A 21,028-nucleotide genomic window follows, 5' to 3' on the forward strand; every position below is an offset into this window, starting at 1 on the left:
GCAGGGCCATGTTCCTTGGAGTCTGGGTAGAATCCTTTCTTGCCTCTTCCTAGTGTCTGGCGGTGGTTACAGATCCTTGGCATTCCTTGGTTTGTAGCTGCATCACTCCAGTCCTTGCCTTTGCCTTCACATGGTCTGCTCCTCTTTTTATAAGGCTATCCATCTTATTACATTAGGGCCTACACTAATGGCCTCATCTTAACTTGTTTACATCTGCAGATTCTTTTCCAAATAAGGTCACATTCATTCTTTTTGGAGGATTTGAGTCAATCCGTAGGTGAATGGACAAACTGTGGCACTTTAATGCAATGGAATATTATTCAGTGATAAAGAGAAATGCACTGTCAAGCCATAAAAAGACATGGAGGAACCTTAAGTTGTATAGCTTAATGAAAATATCCAGTCAGTAAAGGCTGTGTGCTCTATGACTCCAACTGTATGATATCTGGAAAAGGCAATACTAAAGAGAGTGTAAAAGAGAAGTGATTGTCAAGTGTTGGGGAGAGAAGGGATGTGGGTTGAATAGTTGAAATACAGATTTTCAGGACAGTGGAGCTGCTGTTGATACTGTAATGGGAGATATCTTATATTATGCATTTGTCAAACTCTATATCAAACTGTACAATGAATTTTGAACCCTAATGTCAATTATGGATGAATGAACCTTAAAGTAAATTTTGGATTTTAGCTAATAATAATGTCATCAATATTGGTTCATTAATTGTACTAATGTACCACACTAATGTAAGATATTAGTAATAGGGGAAACGTGGGTGGGGAGATTGGGTGTACGGGAACTCTCTGTACTATTTGGTTAATTTTTCTGTAAACCTAAAGCTGCTCTAAAAGATCAAGTCTATTAATTAAAAAAAAAATCATATGGAATCTAAGGTTCAAGGATCACCTCTTTTAAGAAGTCTTTTCTGCTCTCCCAACACACCCCCAAGATGGTATAAGGCCCTTCTCCTAGGCTCCCATAAAATCCTGGGCATGTATGTTCCTATGGCTGTATCTGCCACTTTGTATTTTAATGTCTCTTGTCAGTTCAGTGGTAAACATTTAAAGTCTCTGTCAGTTAATAGCTGTCATTTGATGACCCCTGGCCTAAAATGCAGAGATGGTGAAAGCAGCTAATCCATGCAACACTTAGGCAGGCTCCCAGGGATGGCTGGCAAAGAACACTTCTGTCCCCTAAATGCAAATGATGTAATTTGTGTTGTAATTATCATGAGCCCTATGACCCACTAGGGTATTTTCTGGATGGGGGCATAAGGCACAGTCATATCACATTAAGGTTTATTTTCAACCTGAGAAGTCTCTAGGTTACTGAATTTTGGTTTGCCAAAGATGGATCCCCATGGGGAAGTTTTTGCACTGCGAAACTTTTCCAACATTCAAATCCTGTGATTTTAATGTAAGTCCATGCTGTTTACATTATACAACACTCTTTTTCAATGTTGCTCAAGTTAAAAGGTGGTACAGGGGTCACCCCCCCAAACGCCGATATGACAGATAACATAAATGAGGAAAGCAGATTCAGAACAGGAGGGGACCCTGGCACTTTGAGAAGTCCATGCCTGATCTGGAGTGGGCAGCTGCTCCTTGGCGTAAGCCAATTGTTGCTGCACAGAATTGCACAGAGTGTTGCCAGACAAGGCAGAGATGCAGATTTCTGTTCACACAGAAATCTCTGTCCTTAAAAATGTTGACAACTAACACAAACAGCTTAGAAATACTGGAGTTGGCATATTGGGAGGATAAGGAATCATCCAATTGAACTAGTATTTTATGATGCAGGAGAAATGGCAGGGAAACGCTGAAGGGTAAAGGGCAGCTTCATGAGAACCTTGACTGTCACACTCAGGGAGCTTACCAATTGTCTTTTACTGTCTGAGTAATCACCAAAGGATTTAGGAAAAAAAGGGACAAGATTAGAAAGGCATTTTAAAAAGATCACCTTGGCAGTTGATGGGGGCAGGGCTGAGGGTAGGATGATGACTTAGAAGTCTACTAATTAAGCTAAGGGTGAAAGAGAGACGACAAAGGCCTACTTGTTCTTTCTTCTACCAGACTGTAAACTCCAAGATAACAGGGTCCCATCTGTCTTGTTCTTGCTGTCCCTCCAGCATTAAGCACAAAGCCTGCTGAATAAACATTTGTTTAAAGAATGAATGAAAGGGAGGGAGAAGAGGTTAAGAGGCACTTAGAAGAACTGGGTTTAAGAGTAAACTGGCTCTGGTAGAGCAGAGTTAATAACGGTGAGAGCAGTCTGGGTGTTGGTAACGGGGTACTCAATTAAGAGATCATACACACAGACAGGCTTCAAAAAAGGACATTAGCTCTTCTCGTGGCCTCTTCAGTCCACAAAGGAGAAAATGACAAGTACCTTGAAGGATTCATGGAAAAAATTAAGCGAAAATTTAGGAGCAAGCATTTCTGTCCGTCCCTAGGCCCAGTATTCTCAAAGCATACAGCAAGAGGGAATTGACCTCAACCTTCGGCCCGCGACGATTCCTTTTTGGGTGGGGAGTGAACCGATGACCTCGTAGTCTGGGCCTGGCGCCTGGAGCCTAAGCTGAGAACGCAGCAACCGGGTAGCTGGCCGGCCCAACCCCAGCCATCGCTCTGTCCTCCCGGGTCCCGCACGTCCCTTTTCTTGACCCCCGCAGGTTCGCTCCCTCCTCTCCCACCTCCTCTTTCCTCTCCTCGCCCCCACTTCCGTCGCTCCAACCGCCGGGACCGCCCAGCCAGGCCCGCCGCTCTCCCTCCTCCCTCGGTCAGCGCCCCTCCCGGGCGGCCGGAACAACCCCGTGCCCTGCTCGCCCAATGAGGAGACGGCGCTGGGGCGGGGCGGGGCTCGGGTCGGAGCGGAAGTGGTGACCGGAGCGGAAGTGGAGCTGCCGCCACCGCCGCCGCGGATTCCGGAGCCGGAGTAGCTGTGCCTCCGCCGCCAGTGCCGCCGCTGCCTCCTGAGGAGTGGGCTTGGGAAGGAAGCCATCTGTGCTCGGAGCTTCGCTCGCAACAGTCTTCGCCTCCTGCAGCTCTCCCACGGTGAGTGCGGCGCAGGGTCCGCCCGGGCCCCCAGGGGCCCAAGCTCGAAGCTTCCCACCGGCGGCGGGAGCGACGACGCGGAAGACCCGGTGGATGGGCCCCGGGAGGCGGGGGCGCGCGGCTTCCTGGGCTCCGCGCGGCGGCCTGCGACGCGGGCCTGGCCGAGCCGCGGCCCCTCCCTGCTTCCGGGGCCGGGCCCTTAGCTCTGGGAGAGGCCCGGGCCGCCCTAGCTTCCTACGGCTCTGCGGGCAGGCGGGGTGCGGCTCGGTACCCGGCCCGAAGGGACGCTCAGCTGCGGAGCGCGGACCCTCCCTCACTACCCAGCTTCGATCATCGCGTGACCTCTCCCATCTCTGCGCTTTGGGCGGCGAGAACCGACCCCTTCAGCCTTGTCTTCCCTGCTCTTTGCTTTCCGGTTTACAAAAATTATAACAAATCTGACGCGAGCGAGTTCTCGAGACCCAGTGCCGCCGCTTGGCTCCCCCTGGATAGGTAAGGGGTTTAACCTTGGGAGAGAGCAGAGGGAAAACCCCCTCCCACTTTGCAGTAAAGCCGTTTCATCATTCGCTGGTTTGGGAGCCTGGCAGGACCCGGCGTTCCCTGGGAAGTACAGGGTGGTTTGAATCAAGAAAATGCATTTGTTGGAACCGGTTAATGAGTCAAGCCGGCTCCCCAGGAAAGAAATGTCTGAGGCTGATAATCGGAGTGTTTTCTCACGGTATTTACCGTCATTTAATGCCAGAGTCTTTTGTGTTCTCGCCCAAAATTCCCCCATACTGTGTTAGCACGTTTTTAGGACTGAAATTTGCCTTAGTGGCCTCCGTTAACGGTGGGGAAGAGGAGGGAATGATTTGGGCCCCTCTTCTTCAGAAGATGAGTACATCTGTCTATTGCAAATGGAGAACTCGCATGTAATGGGGTTTTCAAAGGCGGCAGTATTGGTGAGACAGTTCGCCAACCTTCCTAAAAATGCATGTCTCCTGTCCTTGCCTTCACTGCTTTTTTCTCTTTGGTAAGCCTAGACAGCATCAGGCTCTGATTTTTACTTCCTTTATGTGGAAGATGGAATTTGGCAAGGTGATATTATTGAACATAAAAAATCGGGTGGCCATTGGACCCAAAACAGAAAGACAAAGCCCTTTCAAGAATATGAAAATTGTCTGCATTGCTCTCTGTCTCAGTTGTTCATAGGCATCCACACATGCGTGCAGATAATACAACTGGACATGTGGCTGCTCAGCTTTTTTGCATTTTCTTGGTAGAAACTTTTATGTATAAATATTAATCGGTTCCTAGTGATTTTCTTATGTACTGCTTCCAGTGCACCCCATTTCTTATTTAGGAATACCTCAGTTGTGTGGGCCCTCATTTTTCTTGGGTCTATAGACGTTGCAGCACACAGGATGGTGAGGGTGAAACCTGTCAGTTTTACTGCACCCAAGTTGAAATTTTAGATCTGGTCTTCAAAATGGAAGGCTAATAATCCAGTAGTAGCTGCTGAATTATTTTCCTGGCTTCTCTCAGTGAGATAACAAACCGTTCACCCATATTACAGATGGAGTCTTTATAAGAAATGAAGCGCTTTGGCCTAGACCATACACCTAGTTTTTAGATCGAATGTCTTCATTCATCAGAAGCAAATATTTATGGCCTGTCAGCGTTCCCATCATGCAGTGCCTGTGTTATATTGAAGCCATTTTAGATTTGGAGCTGAATAGATGAGGGAGGCGACCTCCATGAAAGCAAGTTGAGCAAATTCCCATGATGCTAGTTCCCAAGGCAGCGTCTCCAGAGATTTGGGCCATTGCAAAAAGTGCATTTTGCCCATTTGGCTATGGATACAGAATCAGAAAGAGCACTGGATTTGGAGTCAGATAAATTGACTCAGGTCTTGCAGCATTGTTCGCTGTGTGATCTTCAGTGTGTTAACCTCTGGTTCTTAGTTTATCTGCAGAGTGAGGCCTTTTTATAAACTGTAAATTATTAAATATATGCTTTTGATTTTGTTTTTTAATCAGAGTTAACTAGTAATGGCTTTCTTTTTTTCTTCAGTTCCATTCTGATGAGACTCATCCCTGTTTTGTGTGCATGTTACTGTAAAAGAAGTGATATATTATTGCAGAACTTCATTTTGTATATAGCATCTCTAGTCTTTCTGAGCCTGTTTTCTCATCTGTACAGTGCAAATGGTAATAGTCTTTGTTGTGTTGTTGTGACAAAATAATTAAAATAAGTATCAGGGATATAGTAGGTATTGAATAAATGTTATTTTATCAAATTCATGGATATACAGATTACATAGATGAAACATAACATACAAGCCATATAGCATAGACATACAGAATCTGTTCTTTCGTGATTTAATCACCCAACTGAGCAGGTAGGAGCAGGCAGTTAGTCTGGAGTCGTGAGTTACTACTACCATTGCTTACTATGTGCCCCGCATAGTTCTAAGCACTTCACGCATATTAAGAAGTGTTCGTAACAACCAGTGATAGTTAAGTAGCATAGTTGCATCAAACTAAGCAGTTTTCCTTTAAATGAAGATAAGCTAGAAAGTGAACTAAAATGTACTTGTAAAGGGATTTTAAATTTTTTGGTTCCTACATTTTTCTTGGGAGAGGTGACAGTTCACCCTGGGGGCAAAAGTTTAGTTACAAAGTAGTTATATAATTAGAACCTTCTTGGTCTCTACATATGATATTCTAGTAGTCATCTAATATGTCAGAATGGAGAAACTTTCAACAGTTGGAGCTGGATTTGGAGGGAATTTTTCTAAGGGGAATACTTAGGAAAAATAGACAGATGTAGTACTTTCTATTTTGGGATATGTGTGCTAAAAGCCAATCATCTTCCTGCTTTTTCTGCTCAAAGATCTTCTAATATAGGCATAGTTATGTGTTTCTGATACGTACTTACAATGGGGTGAGATGGATTGATGGCCTTAGGAGAACAGGTCATTCCCAGCAGACTAGTGAGATTACTTTTTTCTTTAATCTGGCCAGTCCCTATACTTGTTAGTTTATTTCATTGTTCTCCCTAAGGGACCCAACAATAAAAGTTACTTCTGAATGGCTGTGACCAGGTCAGAGGTTGGAGGCTACAAGAAGGTAGATAAAGAGCTCTGGCCATTGTTACTGTTTTTCTACAAACCTCACCTTAAAGCTTATTTGACGGTCTGCTGAGATTTTGGCATAATGCTGTTTTTAATTTCTTAATTTTATTTTTATTCTTAAAACTAACCTGAGGCCAGTTCTAAAGCTCACTGTAATAACTTTGTATAATTCTTTGAAAATTTGTCCCTTCTGTCTTCCTGAATCCATATTTTCCTAATGAGAATCATAATTGGTCTCTATGAGATAGTGAAGCATAGAGAGAGCATGTACTGGATATATCAGTGTGACCTGGGTAAGTTACTCTTGGTATCTAGAAAATGGGACAATGACACCTACCTCATAGGATACTTAGGATTAAATAAGTTGATATGAACCCTGAAGTGCTTTGCACATTTAGGCGGACCATAGATGATGGGTAGTTCTGTTGTTATTTACTAAACCATAAACCAGCCAGCTAGTATGACTTTTTGTGTGGCCAACCAATTGGATTTTTTAATAGAGGAGGTGGACAGAAAGTATACCAAGGACTTGTTGAAACTCAATTTGAATCTATAAGTATATAACAAGTGGTAGCTGAAAAACATTAGAAAGTGTGGTATTATCTCCTGATTGGAGCTGAGATAACTTTTCAGAAAGTAGTCTAAGACAAAGTATAAATATAATCTGTATTTTATAGGTCACATGTAGTCTACTTACCTCTGTTCACATAGGAAATAACAGCTTTGTTCACTTTAAAAGAGTGCATCAATTGATCAAATAGTTTTCTGTTCAGCGTAGCAGGTGTTGTGCTACACATTCGGTGCCAGAGATGAAAGTCTGGCTTCCTACCTTAAGCTCACAATCCAGTGTGGGAGTCAATGAAGACATTATGGCAAACTATGATTAGTGTTACTTTAGAAATAGGCTTGAGTTAACATGTGCCTTTCTTTTAACGACCTTTGAAGAAAGCCATCTAGATTTAAAAGAAATGATGTATGTAGTAAGTGTCCCTTCACTTTCTGCCCATTTGTTTGTTAGACTCGTGTGGAATATAGTGTGCCTGCCATTTGAGTGCTTACAGTGTGCAGAACTGTGCTAAATGTTTTGCATCATGAACTAATTTACTCTTTGCAAGAACTTTATTAAGTAAATTTGCCTGTCTTGGGCACAAGAAAACTGAGGTTAAAGAGGGTGGGTTACCTATGGAGTTCGTGTGTAGTACTGGTAAATTGGACTGGATCACTCCATTTTGTTGGTGGCCACAAAATTTTTGAACCTTGTTCACAGGATTGACCGGTTGGGCTGTCTTTATGGGTCAGAGGTAGCATATTGTCTATTTGGATTGATCACTTAGAGCCTAGAGATCAATTTGTCATATCTGCCTTGGAGTCACATGGTGTGACCTTGGGCATGTCATTCAACACCTCCATTTTTGAGGTTTAATTTTGGCTAATGGGACAAAATTAACAATGATACTCAACAACTGAAATGAAAGAGGGAAGGGATTTTAAGATAGAAGGGCAGTTTCTTTCCTTCCACAATTCAGTGTTTGCCGGACATCAATGCCAGTGACTTTGTATTTCAGACATGCTGTATTTCATTTTCTAGCAAAGAGCCTGTGAATATTTGAATGGAATTAAGTTTATTACAGGGCTCTGAATTTTGTGTGTAGAGTGACACGCAGACATTTTTAGAGTGGGTGTTTTTCAGTGAGTAGTTTTCTTTAATAGCCGAGTTGTTAACGCTTTCTAGGTTACACCCGCTAACAACCTGATCCCTCTGACTTTCTCTGTCCCTCCTGAAGTAGCATAGTGTCTGTCTTTCCTTGAACAGAGTGACTCTAGAATTCTGACTTTGACTTTATGGTGCTGTGGGAGCTCTCTGTGGAATGGTACATATGTGGATACTGTTCAGAATTTGCTTTCTTGCCCCATGGAAACTTGAGCTAGATTTTTAAGATTCTCCTGTCAATTTCCTTTCTCCAGATTCGTAACTGTTCTCATTTCTTTATCTACTTTGGCCTTTGATTTCTATTTCATTTAGAAAAACGTATATGAACTTTATTCATACATCCATGTTTCCTTTCCCTACCTGGAGTTCCCTTTTTTGCTTTGATAAAGAACCCCTCTAATTCAAAAAACCAATTAGGACCCAGCCACTTTTAAATTAAACCTCTTCCCTCTAATTCTAGCTGGGTGCTGCTTCTAGGAAAAGCTTTATAACCTTAAATGTGTGCTCTCTCCTCCTGTTCCTATTGTGGGAGTTTCAGCTCTCTGAAGGGAGGATCACATATTGTAATTGCATTTCTTTTGAACTCCAAGAAGAGTTCTTAGAGTGCTAGTTGCTTTATCATTGCAGTTATTTCAACACACATTCAATTATATACATATATTTTTGTGAAGTAGTTGAAGAGTAAGAATATGTCCATTTTTGAGCCTTTTGCTCCAGCTAGCATTCTCCAGGCGCTATGTGTACATCATCTTATTGGTAGCTATTAATGTCTCCTCTTAATGTTTGAAGAAACTGAGATTCAGATAAATTATTTTAAAAATCGTCTTAATTTCTCTTTAGAAGTCCGGATGTGTTGTATATAGAGCTTGCCTAAAAACAGCACCCTTTCATATATGTTCAGTATTAGAGCTGCTATAATCCTGACACAAGATAGATCATGGAATCCTCATTTAAAATTTCTAGCAAGTTATTAAACTCAGTTGAAGTCTGTATTTTATAATTGAGCGTGTTCTTTTCCTTGAAAACAAAACATAGCTGAAAATTAACACCTCTAAAGGCCACATTTCACATTTTGATCCTTCCTTTGCAATGCTTTTTTAAAAAGTATGGATTAGCAGTGGATTGATATTTTTATTTTTTCCCTCCTTATCCTTTGATGTCTGCTTCTGGCCACTGGGAAAATGACCTCTCAGTATTCTGACCCTGGCCAGAAGAATAGCCCTTAGGCAAATAATTGAGTTAGAAGGGGTTTCACAGATTCTCTTTGCTTCAGCAGTTACTGTCTGATACAGGCTTTCATTTATCTGAAGGAAGTCCTATTATTTCATGGGCACCTTTAGAATTATTCATAATATTCTTTAGGGGATATTTTACAGAAGTGAATACTGTTGTGCAGCTTTCCCACCCTGCCCCCCATTATATGTATCTCTTTAATCTTTCTATGACATTAAATCCCTTCTTTTGATGGCCCTGTAATCTTGACCAACTATCTTTTTAACCACTTCCCTGTTGAATATTTAGATAGTTTCCAAATTTTCACTAAGCTGTTGGTGATTTAATCAGCAAATGCTGCCCAGTCCTCTGAAGTGCTGCATCTAATGGCTTAGAATAGACAGATATCCATCATTATTGTGTGGCTGTGCTTGAGAAGTCCTGTTCTGAGCCATGTCCATACTGTCCTGATCTACGCCCTAAACACAGAATTCTCTTGGCCCACGGCAGGGTTAGTCATCTTGTCAGCCTCTACTAAGTTTGGCTTTGCTGGTATCTTGACTCTGCTGTTAATGCTGGCCCTGATGATGAGACTGCAGTCTTTTAAGGCTTTTTAGGAGGTGACAAAGTCTCTCTTGCTGTTATTTTTCTTGACAGGCCTTGGTTCAAAGTCTCTGAAGAAAAGTGGTCCTGATTATAAACCATCACTACTTGGCATCTCTAGCAAATTCGACTAGAAACTGATGACTGAAAGTGTCAAAGTTAACATGTGTGTCCATTTTGAGGACATTGAGGGTGTGGAGTTTTATCTAGGAATGTTAACATTATAATATTCACTTTCTGTACAAGATTAATCTAGATTTGCTTTTCCTTCTCATAGGTTGTAGACTTAAAATCCAAGCTCACATTGTAGGCTAAAGCAGTGATGTGTAGGTACTGAATAGAAGTACTTCCAGTGTGTTTTGTACTATGCATTCTTTAAAAAAGATGTCCACATTTACTGTTCTTTAATTCCCTGCCCCTTCTCTTCACAGCATGTCTCCTGAGGTAGATGCTCTTACCTTCAGTTTATAGATAGGAAGACTGAGATTGAATGAGCCAAGTGGCTTTGTAAAACACATCCCACCCTTATACATAGTACTGTTGCCTTGTTGCCATGCCACATATAGGTAGCCTCTCTTTTTTCTACTCTCCCAGTAATAATATATTGAAAAAACTTACAGATAACTTATTTGAGCACTAATTTTGTGCTTGGCGCAATTTTAGGCATTAAATGAAAAATGTGAAGCTTTCCTTCGAGGACCTAATGCACATGAAACTGTAAATGGTGTACTTCTCATCATTTCTACCATAGAACATGTAGAATGTAGGCATAAAGAAGTTCCAGACTGTGTAATAGGCTGTAAGTGTATTTGGATTCATAGGCAGGGTGGGTCAGCTGATCTGTGGGGCTGGGTGGTTAGATGTTTTCTCACCCTAGACAGATGGATGGACTTTGCATAGGCAGGAAGTAAATAGGAGAGCATTCTAGATGAAGGGAACTACAAAAGTAGTTAACATATTTGAGCCTGACATTTATGGGTCTTCAGTGATGTCCAGCCTGAGAGAAAAGACATGTTAGAAAATGGTGAGAAAGCCTGACAGGCACAGAGGAGCCAAATTATGTACTTTGAAAGCTGGGTTGAGTTTATATTTGAGGGAGTAGCCCAAAGAGAGTCATTTACAGTTATTGAGTGTAAGGGTGGAGGCTGGCTAAGAGTGATTTTGATGTAGGGTACAGAAGTACAAGGAATGAGGCCTACATGTAATGAGGATTTGATGTGCTTGTGAAGAACAGGTGCTTTGAAGTATTTGGGAGGATAGATTGGAAAGTCTTCACTTGATGGGAGGAAATCTGATTCTACTATTGGCAGTAGGCACCTTTAAAGTATTTTGATCAGGAAGTGACTGATGAGAGTCCCTTAAAGTATCATCAGTCATCTTAAAGAATGGATTTGATAGCAGTGACAGGAAGGGGGCTAAAGATAGTGAGAGACTGAGACTAGGGAAAGCCTTGAGACTAGGGAAGGAGTGGACAAGAGGTTTGTTGTAGATGCAGAAATAGGAACAATTTCATTTCTGTGTTGTCTGCTGCCTGCCTCCAAACTGCTGGGTGTTGTGTAACCCATTTCCTGTTGAAATTGGTCTAGCTGCTTGAAAGTCCATGTTATATAAGCCAGAAGTTATGTAAGCAGTGGGCATCAGGACATTAGCTATGGATTTGTTTGTAAGTTGTTTTGTGTGTGTGGGTAATTTAAAAATTCTAAACAGATAAATGTATTTTTTAAGTCATGTTTTCAGTCTTACTGTGCTGTGATGGTTCTCAGTCTCTAGGAGCTCTTGTGGTTATCCCAAAGAAGCTTGCAATAGTTGGCCCCAAACTGGAAAGGCTGCATTTTATTTTTTGAAACAGGGCTTGTGTATTTGGGAGGTCCCAAGGAGTAGTTGGGATTCTTGAGAGGTGTGATTTAACTTTTAATGTTTGGAAGGGGAGAAGGTTGGGGGGCTAAATTGGGAGGTCTAGTAGGGCCAGAGTTTCGTGGTATCCTTTAGCAGTGTTGATCCTTTGTATTTCTCTCTTACTCGCTTACAGTACTGCCTGAGATGGCCCACCTCTGAATTGGCTTTTGGCCAGTACTTGGTTAATTGGAATCTTTCCTAGGTAAAATTGCACAGGTGCTGTTTATGAACTTTGGAGGGGGCTCCTAAGTGACTGCTAACTTTGAATTAGTTTTCTAGTCTGTAGACTAGGAAATTTCTACAGTTTGCTGAAAGTTGGCTTCTCTCTGCTTCTCACTTTTAGGAATGAAGTAGGCTTATTTAATGATGGAGATATTGCCCTGATCTGAAAGACTTGATGGTCACAAAAGTTGGACATACTGAGAGAGTATATAATTTTAAGATGATGAATGGTGTATTTTTGATGTACTTGTTTTAGAGTATAGTAGCTTGTGTGGTGGTAACAGCCCCAGCATCTTAATGGCTTAACCCAGCAGAAGTTCTTTTCTTTTTCACCCCTCATGTCCAGTGCAGGTCTGCAGGAGTCTGTACTGCACAGTCCCTCGGGGACTTGGGCTATAGGAACAACCATTCTGTGACAGCACCATCTAGGACACATGGCCTCCTGGGTGGTATCAGTAAGAGAAGATGCCTGTTGAACCACACATAGGCTTTTTGCAGTTTCAACCTGGAAGTAGCATCATTTGTGCATATTTTCTATTGAACAGAACTAACCATATGGACCTTCCTGAGTACAGAGGGTTGCTGAGAAATGTAGGAGAGCAAATGAACTGTTTTTTGAGGATTATTTTCTTTGTTACAGTCTTGTTCTACTGATGTGGGTGAAGATGTCAGATGGATCAAGGTGTGACTTACTTCACTGAGTGTCGCCTTAGAATTACCCTTACACAGGACACAGCTCTGAATATGATTGAAACTATAAGTGGTAGGAAGAAAATTTGTAGTTCTCAACTAGAGAATCAACTGTTTCTGAATTGTCTAGATTTGGGTTATATCTTATCATTGTGCTCTGTCTAATAGAACCTTTTTATGTGGTAGGGGCCTCTCTTGTAGAACTTCTCCCTTGAAAACAGATGACTACTAAGGCTTTTTGTGAGTGGGGGCTATACTTCCTTTGCTATTTTAAAATTACTGATCATTTTCAGTCTTAAATTGTGATGCCATGTATGTTTTAGACATAATGATAATCTTACTACTGTCTAAAGTGGTATTTCATCTTTTTAGACCTTACTATGTTAGTGTATTTTTACACTGTGCTGTAGATGAACATACTGAAATTTAAATCAACAGTACATAAAACTATTACTGGTTAATGGATAATTTTTTTAGCTACATGTTATTAAAAAATTACTGTACTCTATAAAGTATGATTATTATAGTAGGGAATTGACTAAGGTGAGTTAAATAATTGAAGAAGTAAGTATTCATTGACTGGTGTACAAACAAAGGGTTTGATAAATGGAAGTCAGTAAGATTTTTGTCTATTTCAGAAAAACTTTTAAATGAACTTAATTATGGTTCAGAGTTCTCTTGCTGTGCATCTTGTTGAATACAGTCATATCTCTTGTAACCTACACCATGCACAAAGTTAGTGCCTGGTATTTGTATATAATGCTTGAACTTTTCAAAGCACTCCTACAGAGATTAATTCATGTTTCTCACAGTGGCCCTGTGGATAGTTGGTAGTGTTCCTATTCTCCTGGAAGGAAACTGAAGCTCTCAGGTTAAGTGATTTGACCAAGGTTGTACCACTTGTAAGCAGCAGAGCTAGTACTAGAAAGAGCCAAATCTACCTGCCTTTAATTTATGCTTTTGTCTCCAGTGTATCTGTGTAACAAAGTTAGCACACTGCCAAAGATATGAAAATGGCTCTTCTTCTTTAGGTACCAACTGCTTAACGGACCCTGCCAAGCATAACATTTAAAGTTACTATCTTTTGGTTTAAGGATGATTGAGGCAAATATCACACTTAAGGTGTTTTTCCCGTATTATGTGAAAAAACAGATTTGGGCAAACTCAGACAATTCTTGGAGGAAGCAAAGGACATGTATTTAGCGTAAGCTTCTAAAGAAATAATTACTAAGCAGTCTCCATGTGTTGAGGAGGCAAATTAGGGTAGTGGAAGAAAACAAAAGCCTTGAGAGACAGAAGCTTGAACTGGAATTCTGTCTCTACCATCTCCTAGCATTGTTGCACTGGGCATATCAATTTCCTTCTCTGAACCTCCATTTCTTCACCCCAAAAAAGGGGTGAATGTATCTGTCTTGTGGGACTTTGGGGAAAAGTAATTGACCAAAATAATAAAAAGACCTTCCCTGTAGGTGCTCATAGTCAGTATTGTTGAGAGCATAGATGTTTCACATTCAGTTATGTTTCTTCCCAGATGGGTTGGAAGAAGATTCACCATGTGCATTTCCTGAAGCCTGATGTTTGCTCTTTCTTTCTTTTGCTCTTGCTTTTGTTTTAGGGAATGACCATGGATAAAAGTGAGCTGGTTCAGAAAGCCAAGCTCGCCGAGCAGGCTGAGCGCTATGATGACATGGCTGCGGCCATGAAGGCAGTCACAGAACAGGGGCACGAACTCTCCAATGAAGAGAGGAATCTGCTCTCCGTGGCCTACAAGAATGTGGTAGGGGCCCGCCGTTCTTCCTGGCGAGTCATCTCCAGCATTGAACAAAAAACAGAGAGGAATGAGAAGAAGCAGCAGCTGGGCAGAGAGTACCGTGAGAAGATCGAGGCAGAGCTGCAGGACATCTGCAGTGATGTTCTGGTGAGGGGCCAGTGTTTCTCTCTGAAACAGTCACTTCCAAATAGCGTTGATTTAATGTACAAATGCAAACTCTCAATGCAAACTCTTGACCTGAGAGAAAAGTGCCTGAATATACTGGAAAGCTGCAAGCCATTGGCAACTGCTTTTTAAGCATATGATACGATTCTTCTCACTTCTTACTTGATCATAGAAGTTGCTCATCAGTTATGGGGTATTTCCTTTCCCTTCAAAAAGACTTGTGAAAAACAGGAACATTTAGTGAACATCCCTCCATCTTTTCTTTAGAAGTTGAAGCCAGATAGGCAGGATTTTAGATAGATGCAAGCACAGATAGGCTCTTCTGTATGTTAGTGTGTGTGGTGATTCTCTTCAGTGGGGAAGACTGGAGCAGAAGTTGAGCTGCCTTGCAGCCTGTCCCGTCAGCTGCAGTGTGACGTGCTGTTTGTGTCTGCGAGTTGGCCGTGTTGGTCAGTTAGGGCCTGTAGTCCAGAGCCAAATCAGAAGTGGTGTGGGGATTGCCCTGTGCCTTATATAAGCCTTAGATGATTAGTCTCTAACTCCTTTCACTCAGGCCACAACCTGGGGTTGGATGGGAGGGGTGCATATTCTAGAGCAAGTGGTGATCATACTGCCTTTCCCTCACATCCTGAGCCCACTGGGAACTTTCTTTTTCTTCCAGGTGAAATCAGGTAAAAATGAACGGTGAGGGCTGCTTTGAAGGGAAAAGGAATTCACACTTGTGGATCTACCTCCTCCCCTGCTGGCTGCCTCTCCAAGTCACTGCCCATGACACCTTTCTTTTGAAAACCAGTACAAAGCTTGTCAGCCATCAGGCAGTACTCCTCATCCCTAACCCATAAGGAGTTCCACCCTGTCTGTCTGCAGAGAATATTAAAATGACTACTGCCCCTTGCATCTGATCACTCTGATTGATTTAAATCCCCTTATAACTAAGCTTTTGCATTGAGCTGCTTTTTTTGTTAGACTCGTGGTGTAAGAGTATCATGGCTAAATTTGTTGCCTGTTGGTAATTTGGGGGTTTGTTAATGGTGCGCTAATTCCTGAATGTTAGGTACATCTGGTATTCAGATGAAGTATGGCATGCATTCCAAGGGCAAGAAAGTTCCATAATTCCTGAAATGTAGACCAGCTTTTAAGAGCATCTGAAAGAATGTGAAGAAAAGCATGGTACTTACTGCCTCTTAACCAGTTTTTCAGGATGCCACATTCTAAAACAACTCTTCGAAAATATTGCTCTGTATACGAAGCTTGGACTCCTTCAGAACTGCTTTTGTTGTAAGCATAAATGTTTAAAGGAATTTATTATTAATAATAGTATTAGCTACTTTTTGAGTGCTTACTACGTGCCAGGCACGTGTTCAGTGCCTTATTTATATTAGCTCATTTATCCTCGTAACTACCCTAGAAGGTGGCTGTTACGCTTCCCCATTGTGTAGCTAAGGATGGGTCAGGCTGATGAGGCCATTTGTCCAGGGTCATACAGATAGTAAGTGGCAGAGGAGGGATTTCTACCCAGGTCCGATTGATTCTAAACTTAAGTTTTCAGCAGTTTTGCTCTGTTGTCACCTTTTTCCTCCCAAAATGGAAAGTTTTTTTTTTTCCTGTAATTACAAAAGTAATACAAGGTTTGTTGTTTTTTAAACAAAAGAGCAGGGCAAAAGAATATAAATAAGAAAGTAGAAATCATTTCTAATCCTATTACCTAGAGAACCATTGTTAACATATTGTTAAATATCCTTCTAGACTTTTCCCTTACATATTTGTGTGCGTGTACACATGTACATCTTAATGATAAAATCGAATTCATGTGGTATTTATAATCTGCTTTTTTTCCCCACTCAGACTTCTGAGCACTTTTCCATATTATCAGTGTAGTTCTGCATCATCATTTTTAAGGCCTCCAGGGCATCCCATTGTATGTTGTACTTTAATCAACCCCTTATGGATGGTCAGAGTGATTTTTAACAGAAGAATTCAGGATCTGCTGTTATGACCTGGGCTAAAACCCATTTAAAAGCTTTGGATGGAAAATATGTTTTTTTAAATCTTCAAAAAAATTATTTAGAAGTGGTAGTGTGTATCTTGAATCTCAAATGTAGTTTTAACATCTTGTAAATAATAAGTCCAGATTCTTAACAGAGTGTGGATAATTTTTTAGGAGCTGTTGGACAAATACCTTATTCCCAATGCTACACAACCAGAAAGTAAGGTGTTCTACTTGAAAATGAAAGGAGATTATTTTAGATATCTTTCTGAGGTGGCATCTGGAGACAATAAACAAAGTAAGTCATTTTTTCTTTTCTTTTTTCTTTTTTTCTTAAAGAAATTTTATCAGTAGTGGAGCCAGTCTTTTGTCATAATTTAACAATTTTTGCTTTTGTCTGTTCTTCATAGACACTAACACAGTACTCAGGATATTTAAGGGGGAATATGGAGGGCTTTGCAAGCCTGGGTCAGTAGTGCACTGACACAGATCTTCACCTTCAAGATGACTGAGTAGCTCTTTTTAGAGGTGCAACTTTAAAATGTTTGACAGCATGAAACCACCATTTCTTTTATCACATACATGTATTATTGTGGTAGTGATAATTATAGCCTTTTCTTGATTTAAAGTGCCTACTATGTACCAGGTATTTTAGAGTCTCATTTATTCCTCACACAACCTTAAGAATTTCGGGTAGGACTGGCCTAGAGCATTTCTTTGGGAAGGTACAGTAGGAATTCAGGCGTCTATCCACTTTGCCTCCTGACATACATCCTTTGCTACATATGAATCTGTTGTAAGAAAAAAAAAAAAAAAAGAATTTCGGGTGGGAATCTGTCCATTTTTCTAATAAGGAAACTAAGGCTTCTGGAGGTTTCACTTACTCTGAGCTACACACCTATAGTAAGAGTTGGGATTTCAGGTTGGGGTCTGTTGACTTGAAAGTCCATGATCTTTCCACCAGAGCAAATTGTTACCACATTCTGTCTTATTAAAGGTTATTTCTGTATTTCTTAACTGCTTTAGTTGACTTTATCATACTCTTTTTGCTTTCCTCCAAAACATTTAATATAGTACTGGCTTAGAATAAACATTTAACAAATGATTGTTAAAGGGTAGAGAGACTGAGTCCTCATTTGATAAGCCATTAGTCCAACCCAGTTTGGTACAATAATTTGATTGTGCTCCAGTGTATGATGCAAGCTACAAAAGAACTCAACCTTTTTATTTCTTACAGCCACTGTGTCGAACTCCCAGCAGGCCTACCAGGAAGCATTTGAAATTAGTAAGAAAGAAATGCAGCCTACACACCCAATTCGACTTGGGCTTGCACTTAATTTCTCAGTTTTTTACTATGAGATTCTAAACTCCCCTGAAAAGGCTTGCAGCCTGGCGAAAACGGTGAGGAAGGTCATCCTCTGTGGCTTCTGATTACAGTACAACAGTGCTTGTGCTTTTTTATAACTTTTTATTACCTGAACATAACTTGTTATTTTGGACTTTAAAGAATTACTGGGGGTGGAAATGTATCTTTCTTGAAGTAAGTACAGACATGTTACTTCGTAATTTCTTCTCAGCATCTCCTGCTGATTTGTTTTTGTTATTTGATACTATTTTTTTGGGGGTGAGGTGGGGTTGTGGACAACTCAGGATGAAAGTCGTTTGTTGTTTCTTGTCAAGCTTTGGGCTCTAAGCCTCCATTACATATATTCCTTGTACTAAGATTTGAATTTATGGCTGTATAAATGAAAGAAATCAGGCTATGTTTTCTTTATGTGCCTGGTTACCACCTATCTTCTTTTGATACCCCAACTGCCTTTTCTGCATATTTTTGTAGTCTTTCAACATGCACACTGTTATTTAAATTTTTATTTTGGGAGAAGTATGTGAAATGAAGTCTTAAAAGTTCCATCACTTGATCGAATCAGACTTAGTGGTGTGAACTTCTATTCTCCCTTTTTATCCCCTCTATCCAGACCTTTTCAATTTTAGTGTGTGTTTTTTTTGAAGGACTACTAGGAATGTCTTTGGTAATAAGAAAATTGTGTAAATTTGTATTGGATTAACAGTAATATCTGCTGACTTATTAGATACAGTAAAGTTCTTATCTAGGAATTACATCCTTGTTTAGTGCTTTATAAACATGCATTAAATGTTTGCTGAAACAACTAGCAAACAAGGAAGTAAGAGCCTCAGTTCCTAAGTGCTGTCCACAAAGAGCATATTCACTTGTTAGCAGAAAAAAATTGAGCTTAAACTCACTCCAAAGAACCTGTGAATTCTTTGCTAAAGGCTCTTTGTTTTTAGGCATTTGATGAAGCAATTGCTGAATTGGATACACTGAATGAAGAGTCTTACAAAGACAGCACCCTGATCATGCAGTTGCTTAGGGACAATCTCACTGTAAGTACTACTGATTTCAGTGGCTGCTTCTGGAGGTTTATCTTCTCAGTCCCATTCACCCACCTAATAATGCACTATTATTAGGTGAAACTCAAGAGGGGGTTTTACCGTGGAAGTATAGTTAAATTTTTAAGTTTTTAAATTGGTTATAAATGACTGCTGAAGTGTTTGGTCCTTGTAGTTATCAGTGTCTACAGTAATACAGGAAGAATTTTAAACAATTGAGTGAGGTACGATGACAGACTGGGCCACTCCCTTGAGTAAAGTTTAGTAGCCCTACTTTGATTAAAGCTCTGTTTTTCTCTTGCAGCTGTGGACGTCAGAAAACCAGGGAGATGAAGGAGATGCTGGGGAGGGAGAGAACTAATGTCTATCGTGCTTTGTGATCTGTTCAGTGTCACTCTGTACCCTCCACATACATCCCTTTGTGCGATAAAAAAAAAAAAAGTCGTATGTCGACTTTCGATTTTTCACAGCCTCAGCCTAGCAAAAATGGTCCATGGGATAAAGCTGGTATTTGTATCTAAATCTCAAGATTGGTCACATAAATGCCACGGCATTCTGAAGTTTTGATTTTGATTAACAGGATTACTGTGTGTTTAATTTTTTTTTTAACTGAACACTGTGATTATGGGGTTTTGTAACTTAACAGAACTCTTAACTGGTAGAAAAAGTAGACCCAAATTATGTGTAACTTTTTGGAAAGTTTAATCTGATATCAAAATAATCACTGAAACAGTTCCATTGTAAAGTTGTACAGAAAGTTATAGAAATTATATTGTGACGCTGGGACTTGGAGTGGGGCACCCTTGGTTGGCATTTGAGTTCATGGTAGTTGATAGTAATTCTGCCTGTGTTCAGGGTTTATGGACATTTGCCAGTTTGGGCTGTTGCCACTCAAAAGTCCGTGACAGCAAAATGTCCATAGTGTCATCTTCTGAGGAAACTCCAAGCCTGAGATTGAAGTTCTTTGTGACAGATAACTGGGTTATAACACCATGAAAAGGCCCAGTGCTTGTATAACCCTGTGACTAAACCCCCTTGATTACAGCAATGTGTTACTGATAACATGTGCTTCAGGAGTGGGATCTGTTCTTATCACCACAGGCTAAAAAGTAAAAAGCCCTGTATGTTACAACGGCCTTACCTGTTACCTGGATAATACCTTTAAAAATAATGATCTGCAGAGATTGCCTTTCATTTGAGGAGTGCTTAGTCAGAGTTCTCCCTAGCTTGGGGCTTTTAAATTTTGAAATCTAAACATTCTTTCCCACTGTCCTTTTTGACATTGACTTTGGTTTTCTCTTCCTTCTTTAAATTTCTGTCCTGCTTCCTTACATTTTTTTTCCTTTTGAATTTTATCTTTGTCTTTTGTTTTTAATACTGCATGGGCAGGGGTAGGGGGCCTGGAGGGGTGAGAGAACTAGTGAACACTTTGGTGAGCAGGCCTTGCTTCAGACAGTTGTGAAGAGCTTCAGCACCATAGCTCAGTCTTCTTCCAGTTCTCAACACGGTTGCTCTTAAGTCATGCCAAGATCTGGATCAAAAAGGTATTTTTGAATGTCTATGATTTCTCCTGTACTGCAGCCCTGATAGTGCTTGTTAGTTCCTGTCACTGAATCTCCCACATGTACTCATCCAGCCAAGTTAGCAGATACGTTTAAACGAGACTCTGTAATGCAGGGAAGTTACATGGGGAGAGTCAAGAACAGCCCAGCCTACCAGTCTCACAGTAGCCCTCTCAACCTTTAACATTACACGTAGCTGTAGTGTCCATCTGCTGAAATGAGAAAAGAGACGTTCATGCACTGATTTAAAACAAACCAAAAAAAGAAAGAAAAAAAAAAACCCTCTCCTTTCTAGCTGAAAAAAAAATGTGCAGTTAATCCTTGGCGCTTGAAAATGCAGTAGTGAATGTGGAACGAGCCTGTCTGTATATCTGGTAGCTCTTGCTTTGTTTTTCCTTACTGGTATTCTGCCTCACGTTTGCTTCTGTGATGGTTATATTGCATAGCAAGCACACCCGTGGTTGTGAAAATAGTATAGAAAAAATAGAAAAATCCCTGGTTATTAATGTACTGGATTTGTGTATGTCTTTTAAACAGTTCTAGTTTCCACCTTACACAGAATAATCAGGAGAAGTGTAAAAATTCAAAAGTGAAATAAAAAATTTTATCAGTTAGTGCCTGCGAATTGTTCTTC

The 21,028-nt window shown here is 40.7% G+C and overlaps 1 protein-coding gene across 1 annotated transcript; it reads left to right on the forward strand.

The window, feature by feature from the left end:
* Window positions 1-2,886: 2,886 nt before the first annotated feature.
* On the forward strand, window positions 2,887-21,006 carry YWHAB (tyrosine 3-monooxygenase/tryptophan 5-monooxygenase activation protein beta). The gene is made up of 6 exons (XM_036902185.2): window positions 2,887-3,051; window positions 14,116-14,418; window positions 16,598-16,721; window positions 17,661-17,824; window positions 18,731-18,826; window positions 19,137-21,006. The coding sequence occupies exons 2-6, from the start codon at window positions 14,119-14,121 to the stop codon at window positions 19,191-19,193; spliced, it is 741 nt and encodes a 246-aa protein (XP_036758080.1). The 5' UTR covers window positions 2,887-3,051; window positions 14,116-14,118; the 3' UTR covers window positions 19,194-21,006.
* Window positions 21,007-21,028: the final 22 nt, after the last annotated feature.

Source organism: Manis pentadactyla, chromosome 5, assembly GCF_030020395.1.
Source record: "Manis pentadactyla isolate mManPen7 chromosome 5, mManPen7.hap1, whole genome shotgun sequence".
Classification (NCBI taxonomy): Eukaryota; Metazoa; Chordata; class Mammalia; order Pholidota; family Manidae; genus Manis; species Manis pentadactyla.

What these genes read in the sequence shown, in the direction of transcription:
- YWHAB (XM_036902185.2), top strand. Translation starts at nt 14,119, where the DNA reads ATGACCATGGATAAAAGTGAGCTGGTTCAGAAAGCCAAGCTCGCCGAG. An exon ending in ACATCTGCAGTGATGTTCTG is followed by an intron (nt 14,419 to 16,597) that starts GTGAGGGGCCAG and finishes ATAATTTTTTAG; the next exon opens with GAGCTGTTGGACAAATACCT. An exon ending in TGCTTAGGGACAATCTCACT is followed by an intron (nt 18,827 to 19,136) that starts GTAAGTACTACT and finishes TTTCTCTTGCAG; the next exon opens with CTGTGGACGTCAGAAAACCA.